At 45.7% G+C, this 21,241-nt stretch overlaps 4 protein-coding genes across 4 annotated transcripts; 2 read left to right on the top strand and 2 right to left on the bottom strand.

Annotated features, from left to right (window-relative positions):
- Positions 1–7,339: 7,339 nt before the first annotated feature.
- On the top strand, positions 7,340–8,260 carry HO173_003421 (uncharacterized protein; the record flags this gene model as incomplete). Its single annotated transcript, XM_037305348.1, has 2 exons — positions 7,340–8,122; positions 8,183–8,260. The coding sequence occupies 2 exons, from the start codon at positions 7,340–7,342 to the stop codon at positions 8,258–8,260; spliced, it is 861 nt and encodes a 286-aa protein (XP_037167756.1).
- Positions 8,261–9,784: 1,524 nt separating this feature from the next.
- HO173_003420 (uncharacterized protein) lies at positions 9,785–10,164 on the bottom strand (the record flags this gene model as incomplete). Its single annotated transcript, XM_037305347.1, has 3 exons — positions 9,785–9,830; positions 9,901–9,968; positions 10,072–10,164. 3 exons carry the CDS (start codon positions 10,162–10,164, stop codon positions 9,785–9,787), a joined length of 207 nt encoding a protein of 68 aa, XP_037167755.1.
- A 1,123-nt stretch (positions 10,165–11,287) lies between these two features.
- On the top strand, positions 11,288–13,181 carry HO173_003419 (uncharacterized protein; the record flags this gene model as incomplete). The annotated part of the gene is made up of 6 exons (XM_037305346.1): positions 11,288–11,485; positions 11,545–11,739; positions 11,797–12,062; positions 12,119–12,400; positions 12,463–12,837; positions 12,899–13,181. The coding sequence occupies 6 exons, from the start codon at positions 11,288–11,290 to the stop codon at positions 13,179–13,181; spliced, it is 1,599 nt and encodes a 532-aa protein (XP_037167754.1).
- Positions 13,182–14,030: 849 nt separating this feature from the next.
- On the bottom strand, positions 14,031–15,374 carry HO173_003418 (uncharacterized protein; the record flags this gene model as incomplete). The annotated part of the gene is made up of 1 exon (XM_037305345.1): positions 14,031–15,374. The coding sequence occupies one exon, from the start codon at positions 15,372–15,374 to the stop codon at positions 14,031–14,033; it is 1,344 nt and encodes a 447-aa protein (XP_037167753.1).
- Between the last annotated feature and the right edge of the window lie 5,867 nt (positions 15,375–21,241).

The raw sequence follows: 21,241 nt of genomic DNA, 5'->3' as shown, positions 1-21,241 counted from the left end.
GTCCCTTGATTAAACATGAAATTTTATGAGACTACCGGTCTGAAATCTAACAACGCTACTTATTGAACTGCAAGTGCACACATTGCTCGAGGCGGAAAGAAGCACAAAAGCAAAGATTCGCAATCTTGAATTTGTGTTCAGCTTCAAGATACTTGAGAACCTGGAATGACTTTCCAGCCTTATAATAATCAGCCTCAATTGATAAGACGGTGTACTGTTGTACTCGAGCCCTTTTCAGGAATCCTGGCCCAGGATCGAATGCTGCCCGACACGGACCCCTTTAGGCGAGGGAAGGCCGTAACGGGAGAGAAAGGGCAAGCCTTTCACCCTTACGATACACCCAACCACCACCGACATCGACCATAAACAGAACAATATATATTCCGTACCCGATGGCCCAACACACACAATACAATAAAAACATAAAACACCAAACATAACATTAAAACCAAACCACACATTTAAATAAATAATTAAAATATAAAAAACACACACATAAAATAAAACACATCATATAAATAAAAAAATAATAAATAATTATTTAAACATAAAATTAAAAATAAAAATAAAATAAAATTATAAACCCAACAACTCATCTAATATCACAAAAAAAAACCTATAAAAACATAAACTACTTAAACTCAAATATCTAATTCCAATATATAAATAACAATTACATTCCACATTAAAACCAATATATTATTAATAAATACCCACATAATATATCAAATTATAAATTATCCCCTTACAAAATAATAAAAAAAAAAAATTATAAAAACCCTAATTCGCTCTACGGACCCCACCCCGAGCGCATCTGTCTGCATACTGCCGAGTGCATGAACCCGCCAAGTCGGTCCGAAGAGTCTATAGAGCTTGGTGTATTGGATGCCCCACGTCTCGCAGACCGAGACAACACGTAGAGTTCATCTCAGTCCTGGCGTTTCCTGTTCCTGTTCTCCTGGGTCCAAACATTACTGATATGTCCATCACGAGTGTATGAATGATAATGAACGACGATAATGCAGTCTCGCGAGGGGCAGGGACACGCTCGGATTTGGGACAAGCCCTGTGTACCGTCTGATACGATTGATGAATTGATGATCCAATTGATGGTCCTGGTCCAATTGATGGAACCAGGACAGCGGCGATCAAATGGAGAGGCCGGTGGGCGTAGCAAATACTAGGGTCGACATACCGCTAGGTAACATCTCCAGCCTGATTGACTTGAACTCGAAGTCATGGCGTAGCGAGTCCTGGGCAGCCCAAGGACAGTCTCACCTGAGCCCGTACAGGCGTCGTAGTGGGTGCTGTACTCTGTACAATAGTCTCTTGCTTTCCTTGTGTCTGCATCGACGTGCGGCGTCTTTACCATCGCTCTCTTCTGATCTTATCCCTACCCAACCTGCGTGGTCCTACACTTCCAAGAACACATTGATATGGGGTGTCTGCACGCGTTTCTTGTGTCATCTGCGGAGATCTTTTAACATCGGTGTGGTCGGGTTGTTATTACTTAACTGTATCAGGTTCGATTCTTATTGGCCTTGGTACAATGGTGTCACGTTTTTGTGTTTTATTTCTATCGGAGAAGACGTCCTTGATCGCTCTAAGCACTCGATCTTGTTCCTATCTGGCTCTCACCCATGGTCAACAACGTCACTGTGGCATGGGCAACACCTATTGATGCCACAACTTTGGTGCCTAAATTGAGGCTTACGTCGACAGCAAAGCCCCCGTTCATACCTTCAGGCTTTGCGTCAAGTACGCTCAAGCCTCGGGAAACTTGCCAGGCACCCCCCCTCCTCCTGAATAACACGAATATGTTGGTGCACACATTCGACAGCCTACCCTCGACGAATATCTAGCCCCATGGCAGAGTGCCGAGAGATGTTGCTCAGCTGAAAGTAGAGCATCCGATCAATTCGAATCGAAGTCCTCGCAGATATGAAGTGCGATTATTTCAGCGAGACCGAAGGTGAAAGCGAATGTGAAGATCGATTCCAAGGCTACCTGGATCAAAATTGAGAGGATTGTGAAGAACATTGTGATGCCGTGCAGAGGTGTCTATCCATGATCGAGGAAGAACCAGACCCGAAAAGGAACCGACGATTTGCTTGGCGACACGTCGAAGACTTATAAGCTCCCCAGCAGCTAGAGCACAGCAACAAGATACTTCTCTCGCGGCAGAGTCAGTAGCGAAACCACTAGATCATCATGGCCGTGGGCTCAGACAAGCGGTTCGACATCTCTGTCCCGGGAATGGGGGACCAAACACTAGTCTCTGTGAGTGCCCAAGCTTGCCTTGCTTTTCCTCAAACCCTCTCAGATCCTACGTAGTGTGACTTGGCTGATTGAAAACCTATAAATTCCCCAGCAGTTAGAGCACAGCAACAAGGTACTTCTCCCGCCGGCAGACTCAGTAGCGAAACCAATAAATCATCATGGCCGTGGGCTCAGACAAGAGGTGCGACATCATTGTCCCGGGAATGGGGGACCGAATACTGGCCTTTGTAAGTGCCCGTGCCCGCCTGTCTGCTTGCTCTCAGACCCTCTCAGATCCTACGTAGTGTGACTTGGCTGATTGAAAACCTATAAATTCCCCAGCAGTTAGAGCACAGCAACAAGGTACTTCTCCCGCCGCAGACTCAGTAGCGAAACCAATAAATCATCATGGCCATGGGCTCAGACAAGAGTTGCGACATCATTGTCCCGGGAATGGGGGACCGAATACTGGCCTTTGTAAGTGCCCGTGCCCGCCTGTCTGCTTGCTCTCAGACCCTCTCATGTCTTGGCTAGGCATTCCAACTTGGCTGATAAAGACGTATAAAGTCACCAGTGGTTCGAGCACAGCAACAAGGTACTTCTCCCGCAGCAGACACAGTATAGCGCAAGATCATCATTGCCGTGGGCTCAGACAAAGGCTTCGACATCATAGTCTTGGCAATGGGGGACCGAGTTCTGGCCTTGATATGTACCCAAGAAACTCTCGAAGCCTCTCTTCCATTGCGGTTGGCGATGGTTGAGGAGTGACATGAAGCATTGCACTGGGTAGCGAGAGATAATGATGATGGACTCAGACACTGTATACCGATTGCTGCTACACTTGGTTGTGCTAGTAGCGCGTTAAAAGATGTCTGATCATTTCTGAGTCTCTCAGGACAGTAGCCTGCCGCTCAACGGTACCACAAAATACTGGTATGCCACGAGGAGATTATGCACTTCAGTGAGGCTGAATCAAAAATAATGGTAAGGAGGCAATGCTCTCGATGTGGTCGAGCTGGGATGTAGAGTTGGGAACGTAAAAAGACGGTCAGATGATGGAAAAAGCGGAATGGAGAAAGTAAACAAGAGACTGGCAGGTTGGGGCACTTGCTCTGTTCAGGGGGAAACGGAGAATTTGGTACTGCCGTGGAAGGATGCTCCTTCCATCCGCGTAGGTTCCCAACAGCATTTTACTGCTACTGACATACAGACAGGTCGAAAATGAGTTGAGGGTATTAACAAGGTACTCACGAGTCACTGGTACAGTGTTTTTGTTTGGAAAGAGCATCTACGGGTTTCTGATATGGAAAGAAGCTCTTGCCTTTCTGAACATTCTCCCAGAAGGGCTCGCTCTGTTACTGACTATCTCAATTCAAGAACGCACAAAGGTCTGAAGCCGCGTTGCAAACTGAGAGCCATCTTTTGCTAAAGATTTGGCCATGGATATTTGCGCAAGACCTTCATTCAGAAATCTACAAATTCTCACGAATACGATGATCGGGGGCCCTGCCCCAGAGCGACCATACTTGCCTATCTCATCCTGCCATCCATTCATTCAGCCACAAAGACCCGTTCTAGTCCGGGGGCAGTCTCTAGTTTACGTCCACGATCGTTGATCCTTTGGTTCTTCGAGTACCGTCTGCCAAGGAGAAAGCTCCTTTCAGGGAAACAATGCGCGCGCTCCAGCTTATGCCGTTGGTCCACGAGAAGCAACTCATGACTTCTCATCCAACCCAGACCGTCATCCAAAGGTCACGGAGGGACAGCCGTCTGGCGCCGTCCCTGTGGATTGAGTGCTAGAATGGATGAAGAGTCAGAAGGAACAAGCAAAAGGTAAGCGAACTCATTTAAAGAGTTATTGGGCCTGTATGCTAGTTTTCAAGCACTGGCATCCTCAGACTGGCCAAAGCTGATGGCGCTGGCGTCTGGCGATTGCAATGCCAATCCACGCGATGACCGACTGTGTTATTCGGTTGTCGAACGTTCTTCGTACGAAGGCATGGATTTCTTCATACTCACCCGACAGTCTGTGGTTTCGTCAGTGTGTTGTGATCGGCCAGATCTGTTCCTCCTCTTAGCGAGGAAGCTCAGGCCTTGACCAGGGGTATATTTTCAACGCCTCTGATCAAGGACAGGCTTCCTAGACAGCCGCTAGCTTCTTTGCAAGACTTCTTGATGACAGCCTATTAGAACCGAGAGGATGCTGTTTTGTGACAACGGAGGACCAGGATATCAAAGGGCGGTATGAAAAGGTAATCGGACTGAGCTTAGCTGGAGATATTTGCTCTGATCACAGCGTCTATCGTCAACTATCTTATATGGCAATGGCTATCGCCCGAGGTATGCGACTCTGGCAAGCGCTTGTTGCGTGACTCGTTGCCCATTAGGGTGGAGCGGGAAATCAATAAATATTGATCAGACAGTGTAGCTTTTGCTCTGAAGGTGCTGTTAAAAGCCGCTTTCCAATCTACTCGTATACTGCAAAGCATTAGATCGTCCTCAGTATGCAAGTAAAGATTCTTCCGGAAGCCGTGCATCCGTCAGTCAGTCTCTACGCTTGCGCCACCCTCGATTATGGCTGTGTTTGACGGGGGTTCTCAGCGTCTGTCAAGCCCCTGAAAGGCTTACCAAACTGTATCGTTCAGTCACCATGTCGCTCTCCTCCAGATCCCATTAGCTCCCCGCAATCCATCTGCTCAGTAAGGAAAATGTGCAGAAAGCACGGGGATAAGTCGATAGAGCCCTCACGTAAGGAATACGAACTGGATCCCGGGAAGCATGTGGGAATGTGGAGCCGGGTTCTCAGTCTCTGTGCGCACTACGCTTGGGCTGAGGTGTTGCTATTCGTCAGGCCGCCTGCGGCTTTGGTTGAGAACGCTGTGATGCACGTCCAACGCTCGTCTCTGAGGCGTACCTCATGCGCTGAGAAGATGCAAAGACATCTTGCGAGTTCGAATGCCGGCCCGGTTTCCACTGCAGCGATTAGGAAGTGGAAGACCTGCAGATCGGGTTCTAGGGTCACGAGTTTGCAGTTGACGGATGTGGTTACTTCGATAAAGACCTAGCAGAGCACGGCGAGGGCCAAGAAGGACATCGGGATGCAGTCCGGAGGCATTTTTGAGAGATCAATAAGCACTCAAGAATGGGTACATCCAATTAATTGTTCGCAAACTGCAGAAAGGTCTTACTCTTTCTGTCGAGATGTAGTATTCAAGCAACTGCTAAAGAGAAATCACAGATCTTTGCCCAGGACTTTGAACTAGGCGTCGTTTGCAAGCCCTTCACGTATCTGCAACGACAACAAATACGGGCACAAAAAGCCCAAAATCACTATGCTTGCGTATCAATCCTGCCGTCAGTCCAGTCGCGTATTCAGTCCCATCCTGATCCACAGAATGTCTCTTGGCTTTCAACAATGAATGCTGGTCCTTCAACAATGCCTAATCCTTCGCCCTTACAAAAGGCTGGATTCAAAATGGCCATGAGCCAGCTGCGACTCAAACCATTCTGCATCAGCTGCAGCTGAGCGCCATAAGACCTAAGTCAGTCCCTCTTCAACGAACCAAAAGGATGGGAGAACACAGATACACCCCTGGATGCGAACGAAATCCCATCCAGCGCCGAAAGCAGGCAGCTGGTGAGTACTTGTCGGCACTTATGGCCACAGAGTGGCCGAAGCTGATGGTATTGGCGTCTGGAGACTGCAATGTCCTAGTTGAATTCTGATAAGCTTATTCTGCCTGGCTCGAGAGCAATCAACTCAGGCCTTAGTGCCTGCTACGTCCCCTGGCATTCTTTGAACATATTCGCTTCGGCTACTTGCAACCCGATACCTGTATGGCTGCTTGAATGGCCACGAACGCTTCACCAAAAGGTACATCAGCATGATGCCCCCAGTCTCGTCACAGGCGCCTTGATCTTCGGCTCGTCCGAGATCGTCTCTTCCCACGGCAAGAATGGCTTTGGTCTGGATCGACATCGCTATCGCCGTCTAGCATTGCACGGCTCATTGCAGAATCTGGGGTCACCCAGGCAAGCGTCATCGTTGACAACGGCAGCGGACTGTAGGGGACGACTGGTGCTAAGATGGTCCTAGATGGCTGGCACTTCGCTTGCACTGTACAACAGATTTACATAGCATCCCGTTTCCTGGGCGTCTATCCGTGTCAATTCACACATTGGTGTACTTTGTAGACTCAAGGTTCTGAACGCTTAGATGCCCACTGGCCCCATGTTGTGCTTGAACATGGTCCAAGTGACCGCTGAGGGCCCAATACCGTGACTGTCCCATCGTCGGTTTGGCTACCCTTTAACCAGCGTGTACCTTGCAACTGATTGCAACGTGAATCTATGCGAGACATCGCCTTCTTATAAAAAAGGGGGGGGGGCCAAGGCCTGTCCGTCCCTTTGATGATGAAGCTAGTACTTTCAATAGTGATGTTCATAGAAATAGTAAGTCTCTCGTCAGAGGTAGAATTCGCGGTGTCCTGAGGTATCTAATTCGTATTATGTTCGACCTAATGGCGCTGGTATCTTACAATGTGTTGACGACCGGTTTCTATTTTCTGAGTTCGAGGTATCCGTATGCTAGTTATATAGCAGAGGTTATGTTAAGAAGATTCCCGGTATATAGGGGTTCGATTCCTATTGGCACCTGGTACAAATTGGTGTAGCGGTTTTTCATTTTCACTGAGCCTTGACGTTGTTGACACTGGGTTCTTTCAAGCTATGATTCTTCCGCCTCTTGGAGCTCTCTCTGAAACATTGGGCGATCTCTGATACTGTTCACCGTCCTACAATGTTGTCTCCGACCCAGCAATGACCGCTCGATATTCCCCTCCCCTCAAACCTATTAGACTCTCTCACGCCCCAGCTCCTCCAATCTTTCCTACGCCGCCGATCTCGCTGGCTCTACGGCCTACTCGCCCTGGTTCTGCTCTACCTATGTCGCTCCTCCATTCCCCTCCTCCCTCACCGCACCCCGATCCACGAACCCTCCCTCCGCTACAAAAATGTCGATTGGTCTCGCTACGCCTACAGCCAATACGCAACCAGCAGTCCCTATCTGTGCAACGCAGTCATGGTTTTCGAAGCCCTTTCTCGCCTCGGCAGCAAAGCTGACCGCATCCTCCTCTACCCGCAGGAATGGGACCTCGAGATCGAAAGCACCTCTGATCGGGACAGCCAACTGCTGGTAATAGCGAGGGATCGTTACGATGTGAAGCTTCTACCGGTGGTAATACCGAAGGCGGATGACGACGCGTGGAATGGGAGTTTTACAAAGTTCATGGCGTGGGAACAGACTCAGTACGATCGGGTGCTGCATTTGGATTCGGATGTCACGATATTGAAGCAATTGGATGAGCTGTTCATGTTGCCGAGCGCGCCGGTGGCCATGTTGAGGGCTTACTGGAGGTTGCCGAGTGTTCGGCAGCTGACCAGTCTGTTCATACTGTTTGAGCCCGACGAGATGGAGGCGCAGCAGCTGATGGTCGCTGCGAGTCCGAATGTCAGGCAGAAGAATGAGTACGACATGGAGATCCTAAACAAGTTCTATGGGGACTCGGCTATGGTGCTGCCGCATCGGCAGTTTGGACTACTCAGCGGCGAATTCAGGGTTGATGATCACAGAAATTATTTAGGGAACACCCATGAGAGATGGGATCCTGAAAGGGTGCTGAGGGAGGCAAGTCTGGTCCATTTCTCTGACTGGCCCATACCGAAACCTTGGATTATGTGGCCGCACAACATGATCCAGGATGAGATGCCAAAGTGCAAGCTTGGGATTGGAGCAGGGGGAGATGATTGTAGGGATAAGAAGGCTTGGCTGGGACTGTACGACGATTTCAGGAAGAGGCGAAAAGTAAGAATCGGGTATGACCTAACGTGATAGGAGAGGCCGCTGATTGAAGCATATTCTCAGGATATTTGTGCTTTACTCTCCGCACCTGCTCCAGAGTGGCACCCTCCACCACGGAATACGACGGAAGCCTCGGACTGATTTATGTTATCCACCAGTTGGAGAATCAAATAGGAACAGACTCGAAGCGAGAGTACCAAGGCACGGCTTTTGATGATTTGCAACGTTGGCTACTACGCAAAAGTCAGAGGTGCACACGATGGAGGAAGCCCTTGGTGCGTCCAAGGAGAATCAATGACGGATGGCACGGATGACTGAAGCGTCGCTTGATGGATGGGTCGGTAGGTAAGAGCATGTTGCCAGAGTGATAGTGGGATATTTATTTTCTAAGGCGCACGAGGGTGGGCACATTACCAGCATCTGCGAGTAAGGAATGGCCGATAAGACAGACCCAGAATTTTGACATTGCTCGGCGGTGATGGCCATTGGACCTCATGGTATGGGCTGGCTGATGGAGGCTTCTGATCTTGAATGTCGTTGGGCGCAAGCGAAAAAGTTTACGCACTAGGAGGCGAAGACCATGCAGTTGGTAAAATCTGTGCGTTGTGACCCTGCGCTTTCACGATTGAAGGCACGCTTGTTTGGGTTATGAGACGTCGCCCCGGGTCTCTATCTATTTGTATCCATTGCGCCAAATTTTTATCAATCCAAGCTATGACATACAGCAACGACAGCCACGATCCGTCAGCGTCGAATCCACAGCCAAAGCCAAGGCATTCGATTCACGACAGCCTTCACCAGCACAAAGGCTTGGAGAGACAGGCCAAAATCTAAAGTGTGCGAAGCCCTCACAGAGACGTGCGGTCTCTCCTCAAAACCTCCACCAAACCCATACCAGGCCGTAACGAGGGTCCCACCAAGATTTCAGCGCAGATACCATCATCCTTGGACTCACCGACTCCAGGACGTGGTATTCTTCTTCCACGATGCCTTAGCTCTAGATGAAGGGCCGTTCAGTTCTGCAGGTTCAACTCTTTCGCCCACGTCGGTGGTGACCATGGTGGAGATAGTGGCGTTTCTGGTGACTCTACTGGGGATACGTGGAGTAGAAGGAGTGACTGCCGAGTCTAGATGTGCGGCTTTGCTAGAGGAGATTGTAATCTAGGAATATCATATGTCTATTCATCATCTAGAGAACATATGTGGAGGTTGTTTCTTTGTAAGCCTGAACGTATGCCTGAGCACCGAGATTTCCATCTAGGGCTTGAACCCTGGGACCGCCATTGGCGGGAACTTTGACCCCTTTGCTTCATCCTCAAACTTCGGGAATGGTAAGGGGGCGAGTAGAGGCATGGTGGAGGAGGGCAAGGATCTCTGGAACGGAGGGAGGGCGAGTGGCTCTAGATGGTGTGTCAGGATTACTTTCTTCTGAACAAAGAAGATGATGCCGAAAAGATCTTCCAATCTCGAAGTTTCTGATAGAGTTATGGGGCATAGCAAATGTGATTCTATTCCGACCAACGCTCAACGCCATCCTGAAGCAAGCAATTTCTCAAGAGCCACGCACCACGCATGAGACAAGTAGAACCAAGCAACGCTTTGGTAGGAAACAGCCGGCCTCATCATTCCCTGGGTATCACTCCCCCGACCATCTATGCGACACTTCTAGCAGCAGCAATTGAGGCACTCGAAGCACGCGAGACCGGCGCAGCTGTGTCCCTCAAAGTTAGCGCCCGTCCCCGCTCCGGGCGTTACGGGGGGGGGGTAGGTCTTAAACGCACAGGCCGCAGCAGACATCCTCCCCTTCTCCTCCACCGCGCAGGCTCATGGTCATGGGTTCTTGAGGTTTCTGCAGCACAGGTAGGGTCAGCACGGTTGTTCGCCGAGGGTCTTTTTCGCTCGGATGCGCAGGTCTTCGGGCAATTCCTGAGGAGGGCTGGTGGTGGACGTACGGGCTGTTCGTTCAAGGCGTGCGATGCTTCGTTCGTGTTTGTGTTGGGGGCGGTCATCTGCTGGGATGGGAGGGGTTGAGTGGTTTCAGGCATTGTGCGGGGTGTGTGGATTGGATTGGATTGGCTTGTGAAAGGTGGTGTGGTAAAGATGTTGGGTTGTGGGTGATAGATGGGAAAGAAGATGAGGAAATCGAAGTTGGAGTTGAAGCTGAAGCTGAAGTTCAAGTTGAAGTTGAAGTTGAAGTAGGAGAAGGTGGAGGAGGAAGAGGAGGAAAAGGGAAGGCAGAGAATGTGAGAGAGTCGTCAGCTGAGTAGATGTTGATTGGAGGAGCGAGGGCGAATGTATGTTTCATTGGTAGACCCTGCAACACTCACTGCCTCTCTAATAATACTTAATGAGAGTACCATACTCGTAAATTGTCATTATTATTAAAAATAGATTCATTAATATTTGCCGCAAGAGCCCCAACCTATAAAGTAGATTGCCACCGGCGACCTGCGTCTCAAATGTCTCGTTTCGGGTGCCAAGCCTTCAACAGTATCTTCTACCACTGACAATGTAGTGACAATGCCACAATTCTTGAAACCATTCTTGAAACGATGCTTGGAACTTCCTTCGCAGGTGTGTGAAGAGATTCGGTTGAAGATGAAGAGAAGCATCCACCATAAGTACGCCAATCGAGGGAACCTTCCCCCACTATCTCGTACCAAAAGTCCTGGACGCCAAGACTTCTGCGCCAAGATCTCGGATAACGGACCCCGCCTGAGCCCAGCTTGGGGCCTATGCCCCATAACTCCAAGAGAGGTCCGTCCCTCAAGTTTCAAACTAGGCGCTCCAAGCAAACACTTCTGGGACCTTCACTACTAGGTCGCCTTTCGGAGGTAGGGTTAGGGCTGTAAGTGGCGCTGTCCAGGACTTTTGGTGCCCAGTGCCCATCTCCCCGTACGGAGTATATCATCCATCACGATCCTCCGGGACGGGACGGCGCACAATGTGGCACACAATTGCCATTTGCCAATTGCCAATTGCCATTTGCCATTTGCCAGTTGCCAATTGCCATAACCAACTCCCGCAGTCATCCTATCGTCATTCCTAAAATTACAGGATAAAGCTTGTACATGATTGGAAAAGTTTGAATATTAAACCGCCAATGGCCATCTTGTTACCTTGGACCTCCCTGACCGAGGGTCAATTACACTGCTCCTTCAATTCACCATGCTTGACAATAAAACAGATGCTTTGCCCCAGCATCAGCCCGAGCTACCCACACGCCCCCAGCTGCCCATGCCCAAGTCCGACCAAGTTTACTTTGCTGAGGAACAAAAGGGCTGGCATGGTTACGTCGAATGGGAGAAATATCCCGACAAGGCAAAGAGGGCAGCAGAAATACTATCACAACACAAATTCGCTGGCGTAAGGCCATTGAACATTCATGCTGCTAGCCCATGCCTAATCAACATTATTCCTTGCAGGTGCCCGAGTTCCAGTTGAAACCCTTATCAAGCACGAACCCTCGACTTGAAGGAGTACGATGGAAACAATACCACGCGGCTCTAGGGCCGACACTCGAGAATCTTCCCAATGAAAGCTGGGACATTGTGAAAGAAGAAAAAGCAGAGGATATGATTCACGTTCTTGATTTTCCATATAATGGGGAACCTCCAAGGGTCTGCTATTGATAGGCTCCGCTTTTCTATTGAGCTGTACCTAACAGGAGGACCTAGGATCGTCTTGTCGGAACTACCCTTACAAGGAACGAAGACCATTTCGTGCGCAACCACGGCGGAATACCTGTTATCGACGAGAATGAATACTGCTTGGACATTGGCGGGATGGTGAACAATCCGACACGATTGACTCTGAAGGATTTGAAGAATGAGAACTTGTTTCCGAGGCAGACCGCGGTGGTGACTATACAATGCTCCGGGACTCGCAGGATTGAGCAAATCCAAGAGTACCCTGGTGATGGAGATGAGCTGATTAACGCACCGTCAGTCCTCCACATGTCTCACTGATGGGCCTCGGCGATTGCTAAACCGCAGTTAGATGGGGCGAAGGCGCCATTGGCACCGCACGCTGGACGGGCGTCAGCCTAAAGAAAGTGCTCAAACACTGCGGGGGCCTGAAAGAAGGTGCCGGGCACATCGAGTTCATGGGTGTCGACACCTACTTCAAAAAGGGTCAAGTCTACAACTACGTTGTCTCAGTTCCTTGGCGGAAGGTTCGCGTCCACGAGGTCATGTTGGCCTGGGAGATGAATGGGAAGCCGTTACCAAAGATCCATGGCTACCCGTTACGAGCAGTGGTGTTTGGGTATATTGGAGCAAGGTACGTTGTCCCAAGCGATGTTGTATACGTTTTTGGAGCTGACTAGATCATGCACAATACAGAAGTGTCAAATGGCTCGCTCGCATAACCGCGATCCCGCACCCCTCCACTGCGCCTGTTCAGAAGAAGGAGTACCTTTACTACACACCCCAAGCCGGCAAACACAACGCATCGTATAGTTCAGGGTTCTCTATACAAGACATGCCCGTTGCCTCAGCCATTATTTCTCCCATCGACAAAGCCGTCATCATCCACGATGGCGCAATCAAGATGCGCGGCTGGGCATACAGCGGTGGCGGGCACTGGCCCGAACGCGTAGAAGTGAGTGGAGATGGAGGCAGCGTGTGGTACGAGACGCCGTACGAGAAATTGAGTCAGAAATACTTTCATGCGTGGAGGTTGTGGGAGATTGATTTGCCGGTGGATGCAGAGGGGTGGTAAGTGCCATGTCTCAAACTTTTGACTTTGTGGCAGTATACTGACACTGAAATGATTCAGGCTCGAATTGGTTGCCAGATGTTGGGACAATGCCCTGAACACGCAGCCAACCTATGTGAGAAGTACGTGGAACTGGGACCTTCACGTCACATCATCCTGTCACCGCATCAAAGTCTTCAGCGTCAACCGGTCCAGACCGGCCACGGCGAAAAGGCTCAAGAGGCTCGAGCAAGAGGGTATCGATTTTCACCCCGTCACGAAGCCTTTGGAAATCGACCTAGAAAGTGACGACGAATATGAGACGGAGATGCAGAGGAGAGGAGGGAGAGAGCCTGAGGAGTGAGTAGGAGAGATAGCTAGGGATCGACGATGGGAGAGTGAGTACACGCACAATGATTCAATGTCATCTACTTGCGGAGGGACAGCTAGATCGATGATGGAAGAATATACGCACTATGACTCAAAGTCATCTACTTTCGGGATCGATGATGCAGGAGTACACACACTATGAATGAATATCAAATACTTTATGGTTCGGGATCGCTTATCTTCCCACTCCTGTCATGTTCGGTTCCACGGCACGCACGGGTATGTTCGCAAAAGCTTTCCCTTTTCCTCTGCGCTGCCAAGACCTGCACGTCAAACGGCTTCTCGTATCAACCTGCCCTCGCTCGACAGCCACAATCGTCGTCCATAACATCATGATGTCGACATATCTGCATTCGCTTCCTGCGCGATCCAGCTCTTATACAAAGATGGCCGATTGCCATGTTTTACTCCAACTGAAGCTGTCCGCCAAGATTCGGTCACCGTTCGGTCACCGCCAAAGATACTCAGGTAATCCACCCTTAGGTGGTGCGTTCCCTTGATTGATCCCTTTTCACAGGGATTGCGATACCAGGAAATAATACATTCGGGAGGAGCCTTAGCCTCGACGCCTGAAGTTGCGGAGGAACGAGAGCATCACACCGCAGTGGGCAACCTTCGAGGCTTTTGAGTGCATCAAGCACACCCGCTTGCGATCAAAGCGAATGTTCTCCCTCAGGCGACTCCGGAGACGTTGCCAGAACCGCAGTGGTCTGTCGCGATATCGCTTCACCCTCTTTCGCCAGAGGCTGCATCATCAGTCACAAGGCCTCTCCGCGACGGAACACCCTTATTCAGTCCTCGTCTAGCCCAAAGCGCCCACGCGTCAAGGCGGCGGGCTGAGATCCAGGCCCGCGACTCGAAGTTCGAAGCTGTCGTTCCTGCCGTAGCTCCCAGCGACGTCTAGATCCAGTCTTCCACGTTCGCAGTCTTCGAAGTCAATGGTTGCCGTCAACAGTCCCCCGTCTTCTACGTCCCAGAGTGGTCCAGCGAGGATGGAGCCGGTGGGAGAGATGATGCAGGAGCCGCCGCGGGAGACGAATTCGTCGTCTGTATCTTGGGCTTGGGTGGTGGACGCGGAAGATTGATTTCGGGTAGTGCCTGAGGAGGGGAGAGCGAGAACGTGGTTGTCGGGTGTTTCTATTTGGACTGCATTCGGAATCTGCACGGTTTCGGAGTCTGCTGGGATCGTGATGAGGTGGGTGGGTGATGTGCCATTGGTGGTCTTATTGTCGGGCGGTGTGGGTTTCGAGGACAGTTTGGAATCGGGAGAAGGCCATGTAATCTCATGGTTATCCTCCGTCTTGGTGACAATGGAAGCACGTCGTCCATTCTTGTCGTCTGTAGAGTATTTCATGCTATCAGCCTCTCCTTCCCCGCCCTTTGCTTCTTGTTCGCCGGTGATCCAATTCGGTAGATTCTTTCTCCTGACGCACTGATTCGCACTCAGCACAACAGCCCGCCCCTCACATGCAATCGTCTGCATCAAAGGTAACCATGTCTCCCTGGCATCAGCAGTAGGCGCGAGGTAGAGATTGACATTCTGCGAATAGAGTGAAAATCTCAGCAAGGGCATGTAATTCTCCCAGCATATTGCCGCCGCAAGCGTGAGCTTCACGCCCGCGATATCGGTCGTGATGGCCCTCAAGGTAGACGGAGATCCTTGCGCCCAAATCAGTCGTTCACTGCCTGTCGGCATGACTTTTCTTCTTTTGCCCAGGCAGCCTTCTCTCGGACAGACATAGACAACTGCGCAGTATAGGCTCCCACCAGATCTTTCGACAAGTCCAACAACCAGAAAAATTCCTGTGTTCTTGGCCACCTGCTCCAGTCTTTCCCGTGTTCCATCTCCTCTGTATCCCTTTCCCTTGGCCACATCTAACCTTTTATCCACCCAATCCTGCCCGGCGCCTCTGGGGGTGTCTCCCAGATCGACAGCGGAGTGGAAGTAATGTAGGAATTGCTCGCGACCACCATCGGTGCGAGATCCGACGGAGGCGCCGAACGAACAGGTGCGAGGGTAGCCACCTAGGTAGGCTTCGGGGAACAGCAGAAGGTGAACGCCTGCTTGAGCAGCGTGGTGCGCTGTCTCTGAAAGCGAGGAGATGGTGGCTGCTGTTGTTGGCAAGGTGCGCGATTGGGAGACTGCGAGCGTGAGATGTTTAGGCATCGTATGTACTAGTAAAGGAAGAATGTCTATCCTCGGTCAACTGAGTGCTTTGATACTCGCGTGCTCCGCAGGTGGGGGGATGTTTCCCCGCCTGGGTTTTCACTTCTCCTACCCGGCTTCCACGGATACCCATTTCGTAATCATGGGAAACGTTACAATACCAGCCCCTTCGGCTATCGAACATGTCGCGATACCAGGGTAGAATACCAGCCACCATCAGCCACCTGTTTTATGTACATAAATACGTACATCCATGAATCAACAATCAGTCTTTCAGTAACAATATTCATTCTAACATGTCGGTATCCTACTTTCAACAGGTTATGAGCGGAAGCGGGCAGGGCAGTATCAAACATCCTTGCACTTCCTAACAGGATATCAAACTAAGTCTTGGTGATCGTTTATAAATAGATACACCTCAGGCGACAGCCCATTTTTGGCTCGTACCACCGACGAGGGGCTGTCGCCATTCAATCCCTAAAAAAAAAAACTAAAACCCCACACATCCGAGGTCCCGAAACAATACGGGCAAATCAATCAAAAACCCTCACATCATTCCGAGGTCCCGAAACAATACGGGCAAAACGTCAAAACCCTCATTTCATTCGAGGTCCCGAAGCAATACGGGCAAAACAATCATTTCGAGATCCCGAAACAATACGGGCAAAAACGTCAAAACCCTCATTTCATTCGAGGTCCCGAAACGGGTATCAAAGCCCCGGCACTCTTCCTATTTTCCCTATCGGGGTTTTTATAGGTTTAACGAGGCCGGGCAAATAATCAATCCCGAATTCAAAGCGTGGATAGAAAACTGGATATGGGATACGGTGTGCTGGGGTTTAGGGAATGTAGCTTCTGGGGCTGTCGGGGAGTGTTACAATACCAGCCCCTTCGGCTATCGCATACATGTCGCGTATTACCAGGGCTAGTAATTACCAGCCACCATCAGCCACCTATTTTATGTACATAAATATCCGTACATCCCATGAATCAACAATCAGTCTTTCAGTAACAATCATTCATTCTAACATGTCTGATATCCTACTTTCAACAGAAACTAGAAAATTAGCATTGGAGCTACACCCCCTCACCCAAAATCCTACTATAGACATACCCACCATATTATTATTCCCACAACCCTCCCCACACCTCGCTGTCGTCAAATATAGCTACCAGTACACAAAATAAGCGGACCTAATAGATTTAATAATAAGACCGTCTAAATCGTCGTCGACGCTATTAAAGAGAGACCTAAATCGAAAAAATCTTTTAAGTTAAAGAAAAACTCTCTCTATTTATCGATAAGCCTAATATAATTAATATTAATTCTTTTCTATCATTTAATTTTAATCTATTAATTCTTCTATAAAACTATTAGTCTATTTAATTAATACGAGTATTCTATAAAAAGAAAAGAAGATATATACTTATTTTATTATCTTTAAATAATTCGATTTCTACGAATTTAATTTAAAGACTATTTAAGAGGTTAAATAGAAGATAAAAAGAATAATTATAGAGTAATTCTTTAGAGCGCTATTACTATACTTTTATTCTTAAAAAATATTAAGACTATAAATAATTAATACGACGATATTATTAAGTAAGAGAATATTAATAATCTAATAAAATAATAATTAGTTAAGAAAAAGAAAGAGGATTATTATAAGAATTATATATATCTATAATCTTAAATAAAAATTTTTTAAATTAGAAACCTTTATTATAAAAGAGTCTTTTTAAAAAAGTAGAAAAAAGTAGAATTATTAACTAGAATATCTCTTTAGATAACTTTAATACTATATTAAATGATTTTAAATTATTTAAATTTAATAAGAAGAAGAAGAAGAAGGCGCTTTAATCTAATAGTGCTATCGCTAAGTAAATTTAATATATAAAGAAGATAAAGAAATTAAATAGAAAGCTTAAATCTAAAGGTTATAAGATTATAAAGCTATAGTTATATAATAAGCTCGATTATTAAAAAGATCGCATTACTATTAATAATTAGACGATTTTAAAAATTTATATTATCTACTTACTAACGATTAAATTACTAGAAAAAATAAAACTATATGTTACGAGCGTACCCTTGACACACCACTCAGCCCTATGGCTAGGGGCCTTGGCGGAGGCATCTCCTACTATATCATGCCTCCTTCCTACATACATAGTTCGGTAGCCTTATTATCCTAGTTCTACCTCACCCATACTGGTATCGCACCTATGCTGGTCCTGACATTATAATAAGGCTCCTTCGTACACCCCCCGGCGAAGAGAATTGACGGGTTTTTCACTTTCTGCTCGGAGCAAGCGACCGAGCCTGATAAAAAAACGCTGGGTATTTCTACCATACAGAAGCCCCACCACATATACAAATCACAAACTACCTACATCATTCGAAAGAACCTACATCAAACAACCTACACCATCAACGGTAGCCCAATCCATCAAAAACGAGTCCCCTACATCGAATACAAGAAATTCTTCCCGCTCCGCATCTCCAGAGATCTCTCCGCTCCATCTTTACCTACATTCAACACATCATAAATTCCGACCCAAACCCACCTACATCTACACCAAGATATCTTCCTCCACATCGCCGATCACCCACACACTCACAGTGAGCCTGCTACAAGGGCAGCAAACGTTCGATCTCTTACTGAGCATCTCGACAACACACACATAGTGAGCCTGCTACAATGGCGATGGGAACAGCCCCAAAACGACTACGATTCGACCTCTTCACGAGCATGTCGACAACACACATAGTGAGCCTGCTACCAAATGGCATTCAACATATTCGATTCTTATCACCTACCTCCTATCAAACTCTACGACAAAGGTAATGAATGGACTTGATGGCAAGAGCATGGGAGACACAGCGCAAATCTACAGTGTAGCTCCCAGGCCAGGCGCAACCGGTGGGAGTGAATGCATGCGTTGGATTTTCTTTAATTCTACCGAAGGACTATGGCAAGGAGAAGAACCGGGGAATCTTGCGGACGCAGGCAAGATATGGCCAATATCTGGGATCTTGCAGGACAAACTACTACACCTCTGCAAATCGTCTCCGGTCGAGGCCTACACGGACTATGGATGTTTGGAGACACAGGGCAAGCAATGGGCGTGCATCTCCGGTCTACCAGCCATGGGGGCCATGGCTATTTGAGAGGGGGTAGTGTTACGAGCGTACCCTTGACACACCACTCAGCCCCATGGCTAGCGGGCCTGGCGGAGGCATCTCCTACTATATCATGCCTCCTTCCTACATACATAGTTCGGTAGCCTTATTATCCTAGTTCTACCTCACCCATACTAATATCGCACCTATGCTGGTCCGACACTATAAAGAAGAAATCTAATATTATTATTATAAATTCGCTTATAAAAATATAGAAGCGATTAAAAACTCGATAGAATTAAGCTAAATAGATAAAGGCTATTAATAAAAAAGTTAAATCAATTAAAAGAAAGTTTATATAATTATTAATACTCTTACTTCTACTTCTATCTCTATATTAATTAATATATTACTTAATAAATTAAATATCTTATTCTCGCTAGCGTAAAGTCTTTAGTAATAATAGTATAATCTATATTAATAGTAGCAATTTCAGTAATAATAATATTAGAGTTATTCACTTTATTAGTCTATACTTTAATAGTCTTAAATCTTTTTCTTATAATAATACGCGTATATTTAAACTTAGTTTATTTAGCCTCGCTTATCTAATCTAATTAAGCTATTATCTTATCTAGATATAACTAATTAATTACTCTTTAAAGCGCTTTAATCGTTAAATAATTTAATTTAAATAGAGAGTAATATAGATAAACTACGAAGAGCTTATTTTATCTAATAAATTTAGAAAAATCTTAGTAAAGAAGCGGCCTTTATAAACACTCTAAAAAAGATTAAAGTAGAGTTCTATATACTAAAGTAAATACGTTATATATCGCCTTCTAATTAAAAAAAAGATAGAGATTTTAAGAGAAATAATTATACGATTAAAAGACGAGGTAAAAGAACTTTATAGAGATATTACGGCTTTATATTATTACCTCTATAAAGAAAGCTAATCATTAACTACGTACTTCTTTAAATACTTTTATTAAAGCTATTCTACTAAAAGATAAGACTATAAATAGAAGTAATAAGAAGATAAATAAGAAAGAGAATAAGAATAAGAAGGTCTAAATAGCTATATATCGAAATTTAGAAAAATAAAGTTCGATAATCGATAATTAGCGCCGGCCCCGCAAAAGTTATAGAAATCTCAAATATTTAATATATTTAAAATTAACCAATTATTATATAGTTTAAATTATTTAAATAATATAAAATTATAAATTAAATATACGCTATAAGTTAATAAAAAAATTAAGAGAATCGATAGTATTTTGATATAGCAACGTTAGTTAAAAGAATTTCTTTCTCGAACTACGCTAAGATAAGACTTAAAACTCTATTCTTTAGATTTTCTCGCTACTCGAATAATAGCCCTTATCTTCTAAATAACTCTTCTTTCTTCTTCTTATAATCGTTTATCGATATATTAATATAGGCGAAGTAAGCTTTAATATAAACTCTTATACTATACGCCTATATAGCTAGCTTTAAATATTATCTAAATAATATATCCTTCGCTAATTTAAAAATACCTCTTTAATTAAGCCTTAAAAATCGAAAAAAACTCTTTAATAAGATTAAAGTTCGACGAATAGAGAGGTAAATATAAGAGTATAACGTCTTTATTCTTATATATTTATCTAATATTAGCGATATAATATATAAAATAATTATTTATAACGATAATCAACTTTAAATTGAGAAATAAGTTATATCGAGAGAAAACTTCGTTTCTAAGAAACTACTTAAAATAAATATTATTAATACTATTCTAATAAATATAATAATAAAAGATTTTATCTAAGTAATATATTAGTAAGACGCTATAACGCTTAAAACGTTTAACTAAAATCTAAATTATAAATCGAATTTCGAAGACTATATAGCTTACTTTCTTTATATTATATACTTATTAACGACGCTCTTATCTAGAAAAATAAATATATTATAAATAAACTTACTAATCTTTAGAAAGTAATAATTACAATAGATTTATAAGCGTTTTAAGACCTTATAATAAAAACTCTTTCTATTAATCTTTATAAAGCGTAAAATCTTCGAGATCGTAAATACGCTTATAATAAGATCGAATTAATCGAAGAGTTTATATTATATCTTATTTAAATATAATTATAACTTACTCTCGATAAAAACTCTTAATTTAATTCTTACTACTTAAGATATCTTAAATAATTACTCTCTTTTAATTATAATAAGCGCTATATAGGTATTAAAGGCGAGAATATTATCGATAATACGATATACGATACTCTTTTTAACGCTCTCGACGAAAGTAATAGAGGTAATAGTAAGCCTATTAACAATATAGTATTAAATATAATTCTTATAGACGTCGAATAGTAAAGAAAATAATATTTTAAAGGCCTTCTATAGATCAACAGAAGGCCCGACAAAAGAAATATTAAGGATTCTATACTAACGAGTAATTCTAGCTTTAATTTAACGATAGCGAGGTATAGGGAGGGTTATAGAAATAATAATATGGTGGGTATATCTATAGTAGGATTTTGGGTGAGGGGGTACTAGCCCCAATGCTAATTTTCTAGTTTCCCAATGATTACGAAAATAGGGGTACTAGGGAAGCTGGTGATGACAAGGTTGATCGACCGTCTCGTTTGGAAGAGAAGATTAGGGATATGGATGAGAGAATTTCTGACCGAGCATCTGTCAGAACGTGCAACGAAGTATCTGATCGTTTGTCCGAGAACGGTGT

Source organism: Letharia columbiana (assembly GCF_014066305.1).
Source record: "Letharia columbiana isolate WasteWater2 chromosome Unknown Sc0000008_s0, whole genome shotgun sequence".
Taxonomy (NCBI): domain Eukaryota; kingdom Fungi; phylum Ascomycota; class Lecanoromycetes; order Lecanorales; family Parmeliaceae; genus Letharia; species Letharia columbiana.
The sequence above is the reverse complement of the archived record's forward strand: the minus strand, read 5'-3'. Positions and strand labels throughout refer to the sequence as shown.